We start from the raw sequence: 20,990 nt of genomic DNA, 5'->3' as shown, positions 1-20,990 counted from the left end.
GCCAAGAACATCTTTGTATAAAGAAAGTTAAGCTATTTAATAATGGAAGGCAAGGTTTATGATATTGGGAGAATATCGTCTCCTTCTGTCATCCTTTTATTCTTTAACCCTTTAGCATTCAAACTGGCCATATCCGGCCCAAATATTTTACCTCCTTTTTGTTCAAAACCAGTCAGATCCAGCCTCTTACCCTATCCTACAATATTATTCCCAAAGTAAAGAGTCACATCGCAGAAATCTCACAGCTATGAGAGAATGCATGATTAATTCAATGCAATATGAATAAACAAGCATCACATTTGGGAGAATAATCTGAATACTAAAGGGTTAAGTAGTTCAGGCTTCTGGCAGGTGAAGAGAAAAGACTTCAAGCACAAATGCTATTTACAAGTGGTTTATTCACTGGAAAGGTGAAGTGTGCTGCTCTCAGCTACTATCTTAAGTTCCGTTAGTGTGGGTGCATTGCCTCTGGAGATTGACAGGCAGAAAACCTCAGCCAGTGCTGCAGAAAGGTGGCGCCAGAAAGAAGAGAAATTTGAAGAGGGTTTTCCCTTTATGTAGTTTTCTCCATCACCTGCCTCGTTGTGATCTCGCACATGGCAAATGGATGCAGGTGAGGTCTTGCTCCAGTCTCGGAGATCTCATCCAATATGGCACTGACTGCTTGTGCTGCTACAGCTTCTTAGTTTTGAAAAGATATTGAGGCAATGAAATCTCTACATATCCTGTGAATGGAAGATACTAGACTATCAAGATAAATACCTTATTCATAGTTATTTGGTAGCATGAGAAATCAAGGTAGATGCCATATGAGATACAAGGATGTGACTGAGTATAACATGAGGAGATTGGACATTGGTACCTACAGTGGGGCCACAGCAATTGAAAGAAACCAGTGGAAGAGATCAATGCAATTCTTATACACTGGATATGGCTCATGACATTTGATTTGGACAGTTATTGTTGGACTACTTTTGATGAGGATGATGATGAAATATATTATGTCTGAAACTAAAAGGACAAAATGATTGTGGATGGAGTAGTCTTGATCTAAATCGAGACCTGGGGGACAAACAACAACAGCAACATCAATAACAACAATAACTAAATAAGGTGTAAATAAATACCAACCAGCAATACTTTGGATGAGGCCGGATAAAGTAAAAATGCTTTTGCTACACAAAGCTCGTGTACAGAGGCTGATGACAGAGGTGGCAGTGGTAAATATCATTGCCAATACTCCACACACAAAGAAAAATAAAGCAGCTTTCCATGTATTGGGGAAATTTTCATTGGACATATGGAACTTTGTGACGTAGGTGTCACAGCTGTCTCTGTGGTAGATCCTGTTGTATTTGTGTAGACGATAACAACGGTTGAAGATACCAACAGTTGGGTGAAATGTTTCTTGGTTCTTTCTGATAGTGTAGTTTTTACCACTCAAGCCAGTGTGTTGTGGTTTGCCTGTTAACCAGTATGGTGAACAGACTGACACAACTAGCATAAGTGTAGTCAGAATGGTTATGAGAGTCCAAATCAGAGATCGGCATGTTACTATAACTTGGCACATTGTTAATAATTTCTTTCTTCCTTTTTCAATAAGAAGTTTATTTTTAATAATGTTATATCTTTTTTATTTGATTATATTTTTCTTTTTTAAGACAAAGAAGAATCTTGTTTAATAACAGTAAAATTTTTGTAAGCCTTCAAATGGTCCTTCTACTTGATCTCTGGAAGCTGTTGTCAAGTAGTCATTCAAATGTGGTGTGTAATGGTAGCAGACCAGCAAGGAAAATGGAAAAACTGCAAGAAAAAGAGAATAAATATTATGATTCATTTTTACTTTACTCAAGATTATCACATATACATACACACATATATAAACATATATATGAATACATACCTACATACATAAACACACATATATTGTTGGGTAGGGTCATTTTGCCAACAAAAACACACATTGGTTATTTCATTATCAATGAATCAGTTGGGTTGTCAAAATTCTTTCATCACTACCGTTTAGCACTTCATCAATAAGATGCCCTCATCTCCTTTAGGTTTGTCATAACCACAAACTAGTTAGTGATAAACCAACTGATTGATGAAGTGTGTGGTGAAACAATCAATTAGCTAATTGCAAAATTAGTGAAGTAGTTGACTAATAATAATAATACTAATAAAAGGAATACATGTGTGTCTTATTAAAAACGAAACCAGTGGGTGTGTTTTTATTGGCAAGATGACCCATCCCAAGGAATGACATCTGTTTCAACACAATAAGGAATTTTGCAAAACAAATACAAAAATTTTATATATATATATATATATATATATATATATATATATATATATATATATATATATATATATATATATATATATATATGTACATATAGATATTATAAGTGTATGAGTATACACATATATATACATATACACACACATGGCATAGTTACAGGTGCAGGTATGGCTGTGTGGTTAAGAAGTTTATTTCTCAACCATGTGGTTTGGGGTTCAGTCTTGCTGTATGGCACTTTGGGCCAATATATTGTTCTACTATAGTTCCAGGTAGACCAAGGCCTTGTGGATTTGGTAGACAGAAACTACACGAAGCCCATTGTATATGTATGAATACACTCAAACACACACTTACATAAGTGTGTGTGTTTGTGTGTTGTATTCAAGCATCCCCTTCTAGTCTTCCATGAAAAACATGTCTGGCCATGAAGACAGGTAAAGTTGGTGACAGGAAGGGAATCTGACCACAAAAAATCTAACCTCATCAATGTACATGCAAGCATGGAAAAGTAGATGTTAAAATGATGATGATGAGAGGACTGAACGGTATATTAATTTTAATGTGAAGTTGAATCAGTCAGTACCCTTTTAACATGTTGAATCAAGCAACACTCCTTTGATGACAAGTGGAATCAGTTAACACATTTTCCTGATAAATGGAAGCAACCAGCATTCCTTGATGACAAGTTGAATCAGCCAGCATCCTTTGATAAAAACAGAATCAGCTAGCACCTCTTTGATAAGTTGAATCAGTCAACATCCTCTTTTAAATATGCCAAGTGAATTTTAATTTCAGTTTGTTTCTTGTATATTCCCAGTCACCTCTGAAATGTACTGTAGCTTCCCTTGGAGATGTTACTATCTCAGTTGAGAAGCAATGGTCACAAGGTCTGCTACAATTTTATCTTAAATTAGACCTTACCACGTTGAAGAAAGGACAGCACACATTCTTTTCTACTCTAGGCACAAGGCTCGAAATTTTTGGGGAGTGGGCAGTCGATTAGATCGACCCCAGTACACAACTAATACTTAACTTATTGACCCTGAAAGAATGAAAGGCAAAGCTGACCTCGGCGGAATTTGAACTCAGAATGTAAAGCCAGATGAAATACCGGTAAGCATTTCACTAAGTGTGCTAACGTTTCTTATTTCTTTATTGCCTACAAGGGGCTAAACACAGAGGGGACAAATAAGGACAGACCAAGGGATTAAGTCGATTACATCGACCCCAGTGCATAACTGATACTTAATTTATTGACCCTGAAAGGATGAAAGGCAAAGTCGATCTCGGCAGAATTTGAACTCAGAACGTAACAGCAGACGAAATACTGCTAAGCATTTCGCCCAGCGTGCTAACGTTTCTGTCAGCTTGCCACCTTATAAGACAGCACACATTGAATAATATCTAAATGAAATGACACGATGGTCATTGATGGAATGCCTAATTCTAATTCTATCTGATTATGGTGCTAATCAAGAAGAAGAAGAAGAAGAAGAAGAAGAAAACAAAGGTGAGCAAATACGTCATGATATTTAGTTATTGTTCTTCATATTCTGATAAAAAAAACCCACTGTGGTTGACTTTCAGGGAGGTAGTGTGGATGGCTCTTTATGGGGCCCCTCAAAGTTGCTGAGAAAGAGTAATGAAGGAATCCACAAACCAAAGGCATGACCTGAACAAATATAGACTCTGTGAAAGGTACCTCAAGTACCAGATGGTGGTATTAAAATGGCAATGGATTAAGTCTATCATCCAAATAGGTCATGAGAGGATTTGAACTCGAACCACATAGAGCTGGAACAAATACCACAAGGTATTCAGTCCAACATTCTTACAGTTCCACCACTCCACCATCTTGGATTGTTACCCTTTTTTTTATTAACCTTGAAAGGATGAATGGCAAAGTTGACCTTGGAGTGATTTTTAATAGCAAGGCATTCATCTGATGGGTCTTTGCCTTTCATTCTTCTGATTACCCTCCTCCTCCTCCTCCTCCACCACCCACCATTTAATGCCCGTTTTCCATGCTGGCATGGCTCGAACGGTTTGGCAGGTGCTTGCAAACTGGAGAGCTGCACCAGGCTTCAATTGTCTGTTTTGGCAAGGTTTCTACAGCTGGATGCACTTCCTGACACCAACTGCTTTACAGAGTGCTTTTTATATGGTACCAGTACGGTTGCTTTTTATCATTTATCATTTTATCCACCCATGAACTGTTTGATCCGAAGAAGAAATTGCATCTTCGTGCCTATTTTAGCAGATTTTATAACAACAATTATGGCCATCACCATCATACATTTATTTCTTTTTGCGTTACTCTTTTTGATGAAAGTTGGCAGGGGTCCTTTGAGAGAGATAGAGATAGAGATGAGTGGAGTACATGATATGTATATGAGAGAGAGGCGAACATGTGTATATGAGAGTGAATGATAGGAGGTGCATGTGTGAATAAATGATTAGGATGTCTGCTTATGTATTGGTGTGTTGTGTTGGTGGTAATATAAAGTGCTACAGGTAACTAATATTGATATAACAGCAACGTACCCCTGCAGGTATGCCTCTCTACCTGTTGCTAGAGCCCTGTGGTTTTGTCAAGGATTTGGGGTTGTAGTGTACCCTGATAGCATGTTGTTTCAGATTGGCAGTTAATGAAATCAACCAAAGTCCTTGATCACTCATCAGAAAAACAAAAATGAAGATTACTTTGATGAGATTTGAACTGAAGAGAGAACAAATATTATCCAAGGTGCCATGCAGTAGGACTGAACATGTAACCATGTGGTTGCAAATCAAGTTTCTTAACTACTCCCCCATGTCTGCAACAACTATCCACATTGGCTCAATACCAACTACATATCAACTGTAACTACAATCTTTGAACATTGCCCTAATCTATATACTAAATTGTTGTTGGCATCCTTTTGTCTCGAGAGACAATAGAGTTGCGCATAAACTAATCCAGTCTGGTTTTTACATTTCCTGTCCTCTCTAGTTTCTTTTCCAGTCTTGCATAGGCCTGGGCTAGATGTAAGAAACTCCTGGGCAGCCCAATCGTCAGAATTCCTCTCTCGACCTTGCTGATGTAGTCCAAAGGAGTGCAGAGCATTACGTTTGGCACCAGCTTGGTTGCAGGAACTGCCAGAAGAGTGTCGAGTCGAACACTAAACCGCCTACGGGGCTCCACTCCGAATTTCTTTGAAGGTTGTTTCCTTTCCCTAACCCTGGATAGGGGCCTATAACGGGTACTGTCAGCAGGAGCCAGCTGAGCCCGGGACTCGTGTCAGGCCGGGTCGTCACTCCTTGAAGTAAAGAAAATCGCTACCCACTACCTAAATATACTATATACAATGGAACAAAATCTTCATCTCCATCAACAAAGAGTTACTGAAGTATGGAACAAACTACCAGCATCAGTTGTTAGTTGTCGGAGCACTGCATCCTTCAAAACTTCCATACTTTCTGAGATTCGCCAACACTACACCTGATTTTCTCCCCTCCATACACACGCAAGCATGTATCTGACTCATACACTGTTCACTTTCCAGACATTTGTACATTACTGCATATGCTTTATACGCACTTTTGACAAGTTGTGGTGCAACTGAGCACTGTATATAATAGTTTCATTATCATTATTTTTTAAAACTTGCCATCCATTGTGATGATGGTGGTGGAGATGGTCATTAAGATAATGATGGTAGTAGTGATGATGCTACTAGTGTTGGTACTTACGGTGATGACTGGAGTGAATATAATGTTTGAGGTGATGTGAAGGAGGCGAGGGTGATGACATTTAGTAGGTGGGGGTGCTTGAGTAAGCGAGAGACAGGGGGTGGGGTAGTTTATATGAGATCGATTTCAGAGGCTAGGGAGGTTACATGTAACGGGAGTTGGCTTGAAGTCTTTTTACTTTGGCTTAACTTTTGATTTATGATTCGAGAGCACTCCACCCATGATCATCATGTCATATCCTTGTTTATCAGACACTGTATATCTAACCCAACTGTCCCAAAAAACGTACTCTTTCGTTTTTTTTCTCCTAAATAAAGACTACTGGGGTGCCACAAACATAATGGGGTGGCGACGGTGCTTGGGATGACGATGATGATGGATTTATAGTAGTGGCGATAATGGTGGTATTGGTAATGGTGGTGAAGGCATTGGTAATGGTGGCGATGGTAGAGGTAGTCGTGGTGATGGTAGCATTATTGTTGGCTGTGATAATGATGATAATGGTGGTGGTACTATTAGTAGAGATGGTGTGCATATGTTGTGGTGGTGGTGGTGGTGGTGATGGAAATATTTGTCTGCTGCTTACTTTAACATTCAACAAATCACCATGCTTGTTTATTCTGCTCAAGTTTCAAGTCAGTCTCACAAAGATATTTATCACTGTAATATTATTCAGAGAATGTCTATAAATACAAATTGCTGGACGGGACGGGACGGTGGTCCTAAAGATTTTAGACCCGGTATAACGAGCTCAGATTACCCTACCCCCACCAATCCACCCCACCTCCCAGTAACTTGAAATCCTGTTCAGATAACTGAGAAGTAGGATCAAATCGATTTCAAACTATCCCTGGATGGTTGCTGGAAGAGGATTTCATCTTAATCCATGATATATTAGATTTTATTCCTGCTGCATCAGTAGTAACTCTAGTAGCAGTGTTGGTAGTAGTAGAAGTAGTAGTAGTAGCAGTAGTAGTAGCAGCAGCAGCAGCATTTGTAGTCGTGATAGCAGTGGTAATGGTAGTAGTGGCAACAATATTTGTGGTTGTAGGGATGATGATGGGGATGATTGAAGTAGTAGTAGTAGTAGTAGATGAGACCAACTTCAGATTAATCCAAGAATGAGTAAATGAGAAACAAGGAGTTTATATGAGATCGATTTCAGAGGCTTGGGAGGTTATATGAAACAGGAGTTGGCTTGAAGTCTTTTTTACTTTGGCTCAACTCCACCCATGATCATCATGTCATATCCTTGTTTATCAGACACTGTATATCTCACCCAACACTGTCCTAAAAATGTACTCTTTCGTAAACAAAAAAACAAAAAAAAAAAAAAAAAAAAAAAACGAAAGCATTCATTTTTAAGACAGTGTTGGATGAGATATAAAGTGTCTGATAAACAAAGATATGACATGATGATCATGGGTGGAGTGCTTTCTAATCATAAATCAAAGTTGAGCCAAACTAAAAAAGACTTCAAGCCAACTCCTGTTGGTTCGATATATAGATATACTCATACTATACTTCCCGTAGGCGGCAAGTTGGTGGAATCGTTAGCATGCCGGGCAAGCTGTATTTCGTTTGTTTTTACGTTCCGAGTTCAAATTTCGCCGAGGTCGACTTATCCTTTCGGAGTCGATAAAATAAGTACTAGCTGAGTACAGGAGTCGCTGTAATCGACTTACCCGCTTATCTGAAATTGCTGGCCTTGTGCCAAACTTTGAAACCAATATGAGTACATAAATTTCTGTATAAATATTGCTCAGGCCGAATTTGAGCTCTATAAACAAAAACTGGTCATGCTTCGATGTTGACTTTACAAAATGTCAAACTCAAATCTAACATCAGACGGAGCCAGAGACATACTTATCTCTTAATCTGACAGCTTTTTACTTGTCAAGATATATTTGTTTATATTGACAAATTCAACAGAAGACGACAGACACCAGTTGTTTGTTATTGTATGATCCCCACCCATCCACCGGATCAGCTGTGATCGAGCAGACTAGACTAAACGACGCATACGTCATCAGCTGAATAACTAGATGCGTTCCGGAGATCCATAATTCTGGAGAACAATACCACTGTCTAATTTAGATTTATTTTTAATGGCTTGGTCACGGAAGGAAGGGCAATGCACCATGACACTCTTCAGTGTCTCTGTGGGGTGATGGTGGTGGCCGAGGAAGAAGGGAGGGAGTTATTCTAAATGAGGCACCTGATCCAAATATTTGCAGGAAAATGGACAAAGTAGTCAAGTGCCAGGCGATAATGATAAATCGGATAATGGGTTAAGTTTCCCACTTCAAAGCAGGAACATCCAATTTCATTTATTAGGCTTTGGTCAACCCAACGCTATGGTAAAGAGACTTGATCAACTCGAGTTGATCATTATTAAGAAGTTTAAAGAGAACCTTAACGGCATTTATCTCACCGCTGTAGTACGGTTATTGATCGCTTGTCCGTCGTTGTCGACAGTGACCAAGGACATCACATGGGAGACAAAGACGGGGTACGGCATGTTTGGTTGTGACCGATCAGTCCGAAGCGTGCTCGGAAGGCTCTGCTGTAGGTAGGACACTGCTGGTTTGCTCGGACTGAAGGCAAGGAGCTGGCTCCAGACTTGTGTAGTTCGCAATCCTGTTATGTTCATGAGTGGTGACATCTCTGCTGGTGCAGTTTAGTCAGGTAGGGCGGGCTTGCGCTTGTGTTTTTCAGGTGTCGGAGTTGATTTCAAAGCTCTGCGCTTTCAGTACCGCCACATGTAGCAGAGTGTAGCAGAGTAGCAGATGTAGGAACTGCATTTCCACAGCCTGCAACAACTTCAACCTCACAATCAGTACTCAGAAGGCAGAAATCATGTACCACCCTGCCCCACAAAAGCCGTATGTGAAACTAGCTATCACTGTTGAAGTGGAAATCCTGAAGAATGTTGATAAGTTCACGTACCTCGACAACACACTCTTCAGATCTGTGAACATTGACAACAAGGTCGACACGCACATCGCGCCAAGAAGCTCAGTATTCAAGCAGCTACGTGAATTAGTGTGGGAGAGGAGGGGAATTAGGCTGGCCTCCAAGTTGAAGGTGTACTAAGGAGTTGTTCTGCTTCTCTACTGTATGCTTTTGAGATATGTACGGTTTATGAACGTTACACCATAAAGCTAAATCGCTTCTAGATGAACTGCCTGAGAAAGCTGCTGAAAATCACCTGGCATCTATACTTAACCAATATCTAGCATCCACTGCGGTTCCCTGGATGCTGCGGACGTATTGACTTGACTTTCCTTTATATTTTTATAGCGTTTCTATGAATGGAGAAGTGGTAATTGTACTTGGAGTAAAAACTTGCTTTTAGAAACAGCCCAGGCACAGCAGAAATGGTTAAGTTACTGTCTCTGTAATACCGTTGATCAAGTTGATCGACGACGAAAAAGCCAACCAGTACATATCGAGTTATATAGTAGTATTTATTTTAAATACTTTTAATACACTGAGCGGAAACTTTGAAAAAGTATACCTCACTTGAATGAGTAAAATTAAACACATCTGGTGGAAGGACAGTCACGAACTGTACTAAATTTGACCCACTAATTTCATCTACTGTTTTCAACGAATACGTTTACCGACCATCATCTTTGTCTCTCTCTCTCTCTCTCTCTCTCTCTCTCTTCCTCTCCTCTCTCTATACCTCTCTATCGCTCTCTGCCTCCCCCTTTCTCTCTCTCTTTTCACACACATTTATTAACCTGGTTAACCCCACTGTTCGTACAGATAAATCTATTTAGGAAATGAAGGTATTGTAACAAGGAGGAAGTGATGGAAAACATGAGGTTGGCTGATGACCAAGAAAGATGGAGGAAGGAGTTGTGTCTCGTTGTACAGCTACACACTCCTTGCTGTGAATTTTGATTGATTAATTCTAGCAAACGTCTGTTTGGCTTTCCAGGGATAACGGACCTAAAATATTTGACAGCAAGCTCACTTTTGTCATAATAAATTAGACGTTAACACAATATAACGAGTACCATAACTCTAATTAATCTAGGCTGCACCTAACTAAATACATGTACAGCTCATGTCAAGAAAACATCACTGCATCTTATTCCCTCATCACAAAGTCTGGCTTCTCTCTTTTGAGACAGAAAAGACATCAACTAACCTTCTACAAAGCTCGTGAAACCGCAATGCTGTAAGTATTGGCCTCTCCTTCCCCAGCAGGTTGCCCATCTGCCACTTTGTACTCACGACTGGCAACAGTTTAAGCAGAACGTTACCAACATCAATCACACTAGTCTGGTACATTGACAAAATAATCAACAGTACGTTGGACAATCATTGCTAAGTACTGACCAATGAAATATAACCAAGCTCTTGTCTTTCATTATCTAATATATCTTTCCTGTGGTCTCACTACAATTTTTAGAATGACTGGTAGTAACTAGTTAATGTATCAAGCACCAGTTAATTTCTCACCCTGTTAATGTGTCAAGTACAAGTGGTTGATAGTGGCCAACAGTTCCACTGGCTGAAAATGGTCAGCAAAGGTCGAAGGTACTTCTGCGGAGTTGTTGCTGTTATTACTTAGCTCTTAGGTCAACCCTGATATTGCAGATTAATGAGATCAAATGCATTCCTTCTGAGACCATCCTGTCTTTTTTCTTCGTGTAAGGGAATCTTTATGTGTTAAGATGGGAATGATTCATGTTGCCCTAAACAGACAAGGGTAATCATGAGTGGGATACATTTAAACATAGGGATCTCTCGATAAGAGTTGACCTGAGGGTAACAAAAACAATAATAAATTAATCGCACTCTACAATAGTTAAAAGAGCGAAAAATGGCTAGAAGTGACGAATTGACAGAGTTGTCAATACGTTGGATAAAATGCCCCGTGGTATTTGTTCTGACTCCCATGTTCTGTGTTCAAATTCTGCCGAAGTCACCTTTGCCTTTCATGCTTTCGATATCGATAAAAAAAAAGAAAAGAAATCTAGGACGGTGGATTTGCCGAACTGTTAGGACTTGATACGATGCTTGTGACAGCTTTTCCGGCTTTCTCTGTTCTCACAGTAACACTTTCGATGACATTGGTTCCGTGTTGCATTGACCCTAAACGCGTTGGCCTTTCTCTTGGGCATCAACGACGACGTGGAGAGGGAGAAAAATGTACGCATGGATACCTGTTAGCGTTATCATTTATCTGTTTCAGTCACTGGACTACGGTCATGCTGGGGCACCACATTGAAAGGTTTTTACTCAAAAAAGTCGATCCCAGTACTTATTTTAAAGCCTGGTACTTAATTTTAGCCGAACCGTTAAGTTAAGGAAATGTAAACAAACCAATACAGGTTGTCAAGCAGTGGACAGGGAAGACAAGCACGAACAAAACGATACACACCACACACACACACACACACACACACACACACACACACGACAAGCTTCTTTGGGTTTCTTTCAGTCTGCCAAATATACTCAAAAAGCTTTTATTTATTTATCAGGGTCACCAATAGAAACGGATCCCTTTATTTTACCTATCAAAGGGACAATTAGTGATAAGGCTTCCCTTCCAACCCAAGCGAAATCGTAAAAGAATTCCAAATGCACTTCAAACAGTTGGTCTTCTGATAATACATTCTTAGTGAGGTGTTCTATTTTGAAACAGAAGTGGGTGTGTTCACAGTCAGAGCCTGTGTGTGTGTCAGTCTCTCCCCACGTCTCTTTCACTCACACGTACACATGGTCATAAAGAGTATGCTTATGTGTGTGTACATGTGAGTCTGCATGTATCATTAGAAAGTTGTTTAATACAGTGTGGGTGTATGTAAATATTATTCAGTGTCCTATGCATTCTTTGTCCGTGCGTGTGTGTGTGTGTATGTGTGCTTTGCCTTATGAATGTGTGTGCGCGCGCGCGAGTCTGCGTACTTATTTCGGATTATATGTACTCGGGTAGTGCTTTAGCACATGGCCTTGGGTAAAACAAAATACACGAGTGTCTGAAAGTCTGTTTTTGTTAGAGAAAAGTGAAAACACACAATTAAGTGTATCTGTAGTGTGAGAGTGTATATATATATATATGTGTGTGTATATATATATGTATATATATATATATATATATATGTGTGTACATATATATATATATATATATATTACTCTTTTAATCTTTTATTTGTTTCAGTCACCTTTTAGTCGAACAGACCGAACCCAGAACGTATTCTTTGAAAACCTGGTACTTACTCTATCGGTCTCTTTTGCGTAGAGACTTCAACAAGTGATGGTGGGCAGGGAGAGTGGACAAACACACACACACATATACATATACTAAATTCGCTCACTAGGCTTTGATCGACCAAAACAGAAGACATTTGGCCAAGGTGCCGTGCTGTGGGACTGAACCCAGAACCATGTGGTTGGTAAGCAAGCTACTAAGCTACTTACCACACAGCCACGCCTGCACCTATATATATATATGTGTGTGTGTGTGTGTGTGTGTGTGTATGTATATATACTCTTTTACTTGTTTCAGTCATTTGACTGCGGCCATGCTGGAGCACCGCCTTTAGTCGAGCAAATCGACCCCGGGACTTATTCTTTGTAAGCCCAGTACTTATTCTATCGGTTTCTTTTGCCGAACCGCTAATGTGACGGGGACATAAACACACCAGCATCGGTTGTCAAGCAATGCTAGGGGGACAAACACAGACACACAAACACACACATACATATATATATATACATATATACGACTGGCTTCTTTCAGTTTCCGTCTACCAAATCCACTCACAAGGCTTTGGTCGGCCCGGGGCTATAGCAGAAGACACTTGTCCAAGATGCCACGCAGTGGGACTGAACCCGGAACCATGTGGTTGGTTAGCAAGCTACTTACCACACACACACACACACACATATATATATATATGTGTGTGTGTGTATGTGTGTGTGTGTGTGTGTGTGCATACATATGTGTATGTGTGTATATATATGTGTGTATGTATGCATGTATGTGTGAATGAATGAATGCACTTTATATATATATGTGTTACGTTTCTTAATTTCTATTTGCGCTTCTGTTGTGTGCGCGTGTATGTGTATATGAGTATGCAATGTATTTGTTTGAACATAAGAGATGTAAGATGGGTATATACATTCGTCATCGCAATGTTTAATGTATTTTGAAGGTGAAAGAAGGGGTATTGGTGTGTGATGTATGGTAAAAGCTTAAATATGTCAGCGGCTGTTGGAAACGGTAATATAAATAAAACAGAGAAGAGAGAGAGAAAGAAAGAAAGAGAGAGAGAGAGAGAGATGTGGGGTGGATGGAAAGATAGGGTGGGAGGGAGAGGAGAGATGTGATCTGAGAGAGAACGAGCTGGGTAAGGTCAATACAGGGTGAGGTTTATATACTTACACACACACATATATATAAGATATGTATATATATATATATATATATATATATATATACATACACATATATTATACATACTCATATACATATATATATGTATATGTATATATATATATATGTATATGTATATATATATATATATATGTACATAAGTGTGTGTATTATATATATATATATACACACGTATACACACACTATGTACACAATGTGTGTGTGTGTACATATATATAAACATACATATATACTCAATAAATACATACACATATACAAACATACATACATGTTTGTGTGTTTGCATGGGCATATATATATATATATATATATATTTATGTATATATATATATATATGTATATGTGTGTGTGTGTAATAGAGCTACAAAACGAAATAAAGAGAATGTTGTGTGCAGAGAAAAAATGGAATAGGAAAAGCTAGCGTTAGGAGCTGCAAGGAAGTAGACAGAGACAGCCGCCAGTCATAAATGATGAGAGAGAGAGTGAGAGACAACAGTCCTGAAGGATGATGAAGCAGTGTTTTGTCATCTGTTGAAAATGTGGACGAAATAACACATAACCTCTCCTTGTATACAGGAGCTAACAGGAATTGAAGAGAAGCAGACGACATATAAAAAAATAAAAACAAAAAAAATAACATGTAGGAAGGGGAGGTAGACAAAGAGAGGGAGAGGGAGGGAGCGGAATGAGGAACTGAATAGAAGCTAGATGACTGAGAATCGGTGTGGAGGACTAAATGAATTAAAAACGCAATAGAAAGAGGAGAAAGGAAAATGAATGATAAACGATGCTCTGTTAGGGGCGGCCGCGCTAGGATACCGTCTTGAAGGGTTTTAGCTGAACAAATCGAGCCTAGTGCTTACTTTTTTAAAAGCCTGGCCCCATTTGCTGAACAGCTAAGTTATGGGGGACATAAATAAATCAACACTGGTTACCAAACGGTGGCGGACACACACACACACACTCATTCTTTCTCAAGGCGGTGCTCCGATAGAATAAGTACTAGGAACCGATAGAATAAGTACTAAGCTTAACAAAGAATAAGTCCTGGGGGGTAGATTTGCTCGACTAAAGGTGGTGCTCCAGCATGGTCGCAGTCAAATGACTGAAACAAGCAAAAGAATATACAGTCTTTACTCTCACTCTTTAACTTGTTTCAGTCATTTGACTGCGGCCATGCTGGAGCACCGCCTTTATAGTCGAGCAAATCGACCCCAGAGCTTATTCTTTGTAAGCCTAGTACTTATTCTGTTGGTCTCTTTTGCCGAACTGCTAAGTTACGGGGACGCAAACACATCAGCATCGGTTGTCAAGCGATGCTGGGGTGACAAACAGACACACAAACACATATACATACATATATATATATATATATATATATATATATAATATATATATATATATATATATATATATATATATATATATATATATATATATATACGAGAAAGAAGCAACAAGAATGGATTAGTTTTTAGTACAATTGTTTCATACAAAGACAGGCTTTATTAAAAGTTGCAAAAAGTTGCAATAAAGCCTTTTAATAAAGCCTGTCTTTGTATGAAACAATTGTACTAAAAACTAATCCATTCTTGTTGCTTCTTTCTCGTTTATAATCACCCCACATTACTGTATGGTTAACACCATATAGTTTTCTGGTGCATCTAAGTTAAGTACCGCATTCAAGTAATTCATTAGAATTGACTTGAATCTTAATTGCTTTTATATATATATATATATATATATATAGATATATATATATATAATATATATATATATACGACCGACGGGCTTCTTTCAGTTTCCGTCTACCAAATCCACTCACAAGGCTCTGGTCGGCCCGAGGCTATAGTAGAAGACACTTGCCCAAGGTGCCACGCAGTGGGACTGAACCCAGAACCATGTGGTTGTTAAGCAAGCTACTTACCACACAGCCACTCCTGTATAAAAGTAAGGTCAACTTCGCTACAGGGTCATTGGTTTAAAGAGACCGAATGGAGGATTCGGTGTCAACTTAGCAAGATCGACAGGCCTAGACTGTATAAAGGTGATAGACTGAGTCGTGCACTTCCTTATGATAAAAGGGAGAATGAATGTTATCAATACCTGTAACCGTATGTATGTATGTATGTATGTATGTATGTATGTATGTATGTATGTATGTATGTATGTATGTATGTATGTATGTATGTATGTATGTATGAATGAATGAATGTATGTATGTATGAATGAATGTGTGTGTATATATGTATGTATGTATGTGCGCATGTGTTTGGCCCCACCCCCCATCACCGCTTGACAACCTGTGTTGATATGTTTATGATCCCATAACTTAGCGGTTCGGCAATAGAGACCGATAGACGAAGTACTAGGCTTTCAAAAAAAAGTCCTGGGGATGATTTGTTCGGCTAAAATCCTTTAAGGCGGTGCTCCAGGATGGCCGTAGTCAAATGACTGAAACAAGTAAAAGAGTAAAAGAATAAAGAATAAATAGGGAGGGGGAGAAAGAGAGAGGGGGAGGTGACATGGTAACGAATTGGCAGAGATGTGAGGGAGCCGAATAGAAAATCAAGGCATTCCTTAAATACTACTGAAGTGAATTTCTTTCAATTTTCCAGGATCGTTAAATAAAACTACTTTACTGAGGTATATTCTTTCCTCTTTGTCTGTGGAGGAAACCAGCTGAGGTCTGATCAGCCACAGACTGACAGACAGACAGACAGATAGATAGATAGATAGATAGATAGATAGATAGATAGATAGATAGATAGATAGATAGATAGATAGAACACACAATAAGCTTCGATAGATAAATATAATTCTTGTGGAGAAAATGATGGTAAAAAGAGGAGAGGGCGCAGGAGTGACTGTGTGGTAAGTAGCTTGCTAACCAACCACACGGTTGCGGGTTCAGTCCCACTGCGTGGCATCTTGGGCAAGTGTCTTCTGCTATAGCCCCGGGCCGACCAATGCCTTGTGAGTGGATTTGGTAGACGGAAACTGAAAGAAGCCTGTCGTATATATGTATATATATGTATATGTGTGTGTGTTTGTGTGTCTGTGTTTGTCCCCCTAGCATTGCTTGACAACCGATGCTGGTGTGTTTATGTCCCCGTCACTTAGCGGGTCGGCAAAAAGAGACCGATAGAATAAGTACTAAAAGGTGGTGCTCCAGCATGGCCGCAGTCAAATGACTGAAACAAGTAAAAGAGTAAAAGAGAGAGAGAGGGCAAGAGAGAGAGAGGGAGAAGGGAGGGAGAGGTGGTAGTGGCAGAAGAGCAGGGACTATGGGTAATCATAGTGTTAATAGTAATGACGAAGTGGTGTGGAATCTGTAAGGCTTCTTTTTTCTTTTACGAGAATTGAGCTCACACTAGTTGTCCACTCCTACAATTTCTCTTTCTCGCACTTCTATTACATCGATTTTATTTTGTTATCAATGGATGGCGAGTGAAAGACGGTTGGGATGGTGGTTGTTCAAATTCCGCCGAGGTCGACTTTGCCTTTCATCCTTTCGGGGTCGATAAATTAAGTACCAGTTGTGCACTGGGGGTCGATGTAATCGACTTAATCCATTTGTCCTTGTTTGTCCCCTCTGTGTTTAGCCCCTTGTGGGTAGTAAAGAAATAGGTTGCGAAGGGTATTGTAATGATAGTGATGACTGTGTATAAATGAACTGAGATCTTTTCGGTTTGAACGGCAGTTTTTTCTAGCGGTGTCATATGAAATTGTCACCCATAATTATAACCCTAGTATCGATCTATTGCATTTCAATCTGTTTTAAGGCTAGGGTTAGGGGTGGGGGGAAGGGTATCTTTTTTTCTTCACAAATGTAAATAAACCCAATCAGTTTCTTAAACGAGGGACATATTCATACGGCACAGAATGTTTTTTTTTACCTCAATAGACGTATTTGATTGGTTGAAATTGCAGAAATTGAAGAAAAAAACCCAAATATCTTACAAACTATAGAATTTTCTTAATAAAGCCAAAAGAAAAAGATGTTTTATAAACACATTCTACCAGTATACGAAGTTTAAAATTTTTTAGTTACCTAGAAGTTATGTTAAAAACTGCCGTTTAAACCGAAAAGATCCATGAACTGTTCCCCAGCACTAGAGGTGGTGTTTTTTTATTTTCGATCTCGGGACGATGAAAGGTCAAGTTGACTTTAACAAGATTCGAACTCATGACACGTAGAGACCTTTCTCATTTAGGTACAAGGCCAGTCATTTTGAGACGAGGCCGGTTAGTCTATTCTATTGATACCTGAACTTGACTGTAACTTTATTTCATCGACCACAAAAAGATGAAAAGCAAGAGATTTTTTAAACCGAAGTTTTAACGATTCTACCTGTTCGTTGCATTTAACTCAATGATAATAATCATTTTTCTAATTTGGGTACAAAACCAGCAGTTTCGAGAGGACTACATTGACCCCTGTACTTGACTGGTACTTTTATGGATCCTGAAAGGATGAAAAGCAATGTCAACCTCAGCAGAATTTGAACTCGGAACGCAGAGTCGGAAGAAATACCGTAAATAACAATGACGGTTGGACTTAGTAAGATGGCGAGATGGAGTGATATTAGATCGGTGGTTCTTAACCTTGGTGGTAGCACTCCTTTAACAGTCTTCTGAGTTTACAGTAGCTTACAAGAGGGCATCGGGTGTTTAGAGAGTAATTTTTCTTATAAATAAAATATTTAGATCAGTTTCGATATCTCTATTTTAGATAATAAATTTTACAGCTAGTTATAAACAGTAGCTGCAACACATCGTGACATATATTTGCCATTTAAATATGGCTAACCCCTAAGGGTGGATGCTACTGTAGTTTGTAGCCCCAGGAGGACACCTCCTCAAAACCAGCCGGAGGAGGTGCCCTCTTGGGGCTACAAACTACAGTAGCATCCACCCTTAGGGGTTAGCCATATTTAAATGGCAAATATACGTCACGATGTATTTTAGATGCATTTTCTAAAAAGTCTTGTTAGGATTAAATTATGAATAGGACATTGCGGCATTGTACAGTTCAGCGTACAATCTAATCCTTAACCCTAACCCTAACTCTAACCTTAAACCGTAACCCTAAACTCTAACCCAGATCAGGTTATTTCACAGTGCAGACTACGGATACTGCGGTAAAGGGTACGCTAATGTAACTCCATTCGCCTTCTTAAGTAATTTCCATGACGTTTTAACATAAAAACAGTCATTCATGCGAATATCTGAAGTGTGACATATGATGTTTAGCCAAGAAGAAGAAAATATGGATAACAAACAACTGCGCAAAGCAAAGTCACAGGCATGGAAACATTTTCCTTCTGACGGCATTTCAGAGATGCACGCAGAACAGCGAAATCGTCTGCACAAATTCATTCCGTGCCCAGGTATCGCTGATATGACGACCACTCTAAATATAAGTCAGGGAAAAACAGTTAGAGAGAGCCCTTGCTCTTGGTATTCAGGGTGATCTTAGATATACGGCGTTTCTTGATTGGTTCTAGAAGATGGTCCTCCTGTACTGAGAAAACCTGTAACATCATCTTTCATTATCTGTATACCATATGTACTTGTATTTCATGTTTTTTCTCTCTATCTTTCTGTATAAATCTCTATATTTTATGTACATCATTGTGATTACTCCCTTCCTCATTCGCCCAGGGACAAATAAACAAAAGTAAAAAAATCACCACTAGCAAATGTTGACTTTGCCTTTCATCGTTTCGAGGTCGATAAACTAAGCACCAATGAAACACTGGGGTCGATGAAATCGACTTACCCCTTCACCAAAATTTCAGGCCTTGTACCTTTAGTTGAGACCCCCTTCAGTGATGACTGACCGTAGGGTTGCACCTAGAAAGTTACCCTCCCAGGCACAAGTCCGGGCAAGGTTGTTTATGGAAGACCAGCAGTCACCCATGCATACCGGTCTCACATCTCCACGCCACCAGTGTTATCCAAGAGAAAGGCAACAGCAGATACAGCTTGGCACCTGTGACGTCGCAACTCATTTCTACAGCTGAGTGAACTAGAGAAACGTGAAATAAAATGTCTTGCTCAAGTACACAACACGCAGCCCGGTCCGGGATTCGAACTTACAACCTCACGATTGTGCCTTTAGTAGAAAGGAGTATTATTACTGACGTCATCAGGATGACGAATTGGTTGAATCGTTAGCACGCCGGGCAAAATCCCCAGCGGCTTTTCACCTGCCATTACGTTCTGAGTTCAAATTCCACCGAGGTCGACTTTGCCTTTCATCCTTTCGGGGTCGATAAAATAAGTACCGGTCGAGCACTGGGGTCGAATCGACTAGTCCCCTTCCCTGAAATTTCAGGCTTTGTGCCTAGAGTAGTAAGGATAGTTAGAGTAGAAAGGATTGTTATTATTATTCTAAACAAGAAAAGAGGGACTTGTGTGTAAAAAACGTCATTCGGTGAAATTGGGCGCTGAGCAACCCCACCTCTGCCCCGCAAAAAATAAAAAACAGCAAAAAAAACAACGAATCCCTGACTTGGATGATATTACAAAATAAACACAGATTCACTGAACATTCATAGTAGTGGAGTTATGGATGTGATAGTGGTGATGGTAGTGAGAGGTGGTGGTTAGTGATAGTAGGAGTAATTAAGGACGGTGAGGTATGTTGTAGTAGTGGTGATCGGGGTAACAGTAGTGGCGATGGTGAAGATAAAGAGGCAATGAAAGTGGCGGTGGAGTTAGTGAGGGTGGTGGCGGTGACGGCGGAGTTAAACTTTACAAAAATATAAAAGGAAAACTGACACATGAAGAAGAATAGAAAAAAAAACAACAAAACTACCCGGGGTGCAAAACTAAAATAGAAAATTCTTGAAGAATGAGTGGAAAGTGTGGTGAAACCTGTTGGTAATGGGTGTTGGGTATGTATGATAGGGATGGATTAGTGTATTTAGCGAGAGACACAAAGAGAAGAGTTTAGAATTTAGGGTGGTTGGGGTTTGTGTGAGTTAATGGGTAGATCAACATAGGGTGGGCGTAGCGCGGTTAGTAGACAAAGATATTGGTGCTGGTGGCGGTTATAGTGGCGGCGGCGGCAGCAGCAGCAGCAGCAGTAGTAGTAGTAGTGGTAGTAGAGATGAAAGTTGCATTATTTTAGTCTCATGTTATTAGGGCCTAACCTCCGTGCTGGACATCCTCAGGTGTTGGTTGAACGAAAATTAAGTTCACAGGCAACAATGATGAAGATGGAGCGATAAGGACTGGACAGGGAGAACACTGCATCAAACTAAACTTGACTAAGGCTGTGAATAACACCTACATTGTTAGATATAGGAGCTAAGGTGTTCCAATGCTGTTACAAAACATATAACATATACTCTGATAGGGGCTGCAATCGCCCCGAACACTGAACCGAGAATTCCTTAGACTAACCGGCTAGTTTCGGCTATTTCTGTAGCCATCTTCAGTAAAGCCAGCTCGTTCCATTGATTCTGGGTTAGCGCGCCTCTCAGAGTATATATATTCATCATAAAAAAATCTATGGAT

The 20,990-nt window shown here is 39.6% G+C and overlaps 2 protein-coding genes and 1 long non-coding RNA gene across 3 annotated transcripts in view; 2 read left to right on the top strand and 1 right to left on the bottom strand.

Moving 5' to 3' along the window:
* Positions 1 to 20,990, top strand: part of LOC115216362 (histone chaperone asf1b-B-like) — a 295,828-nt gene that overhangs the window by 50,772 nt on the left and 224,066 nt on the right. The gene's annotated exons all lie outside the window — the stretch shown is intronic.
* The window catches only part of LOC115216790 (LHFPL tetraspan subfamily member 2a protein), a 44,478-nt gene that overhangs the window by 12,426 nt on the left and 11,062 nt on the right, over positions 1 to 20,990 (bottom strand). The window contains exon 2 of the mRNA XM_029786363.2: positions 1,132 to 1,803. Coding sequence (XP_029642223.1) covers positions 1,132 to 1,570 — 439 coding nt within the window. The 5' untranslated portion in view covers positions 1,571 to 1,803. The remainder of the gene's footprint in view (positions 1 to 1,131; positions 1,804 to 20,990) is intronic.
* LOC118765133 lies at positions 114 to 20,430 on the top strand. The gene is made up of 3 exons (XR_005000987.1): positions 114 to 331; positions 11,727 to 11,729; positions 20,420 to 20,430. It is a non-coding gene; the product is annotated as an uncharacterized LOC118765133 (long non-coding RNA).

Source organism: Octopus sinensis, linkage group LG10 (assembly GCF_006345805.1).
Source record: "Octopus sinensis linkage group LG10, ASM634580v1, whole genome shotgun sequence".
NCBI lineage: Eukaryota > Metazoa > Mollusca > Cephalopoda > Octopoda > Octopodidae > Octopus > Octopus sinensis.
This window is presented reverse-complemented; position numbering and strand designations above follow the sequence as displayed.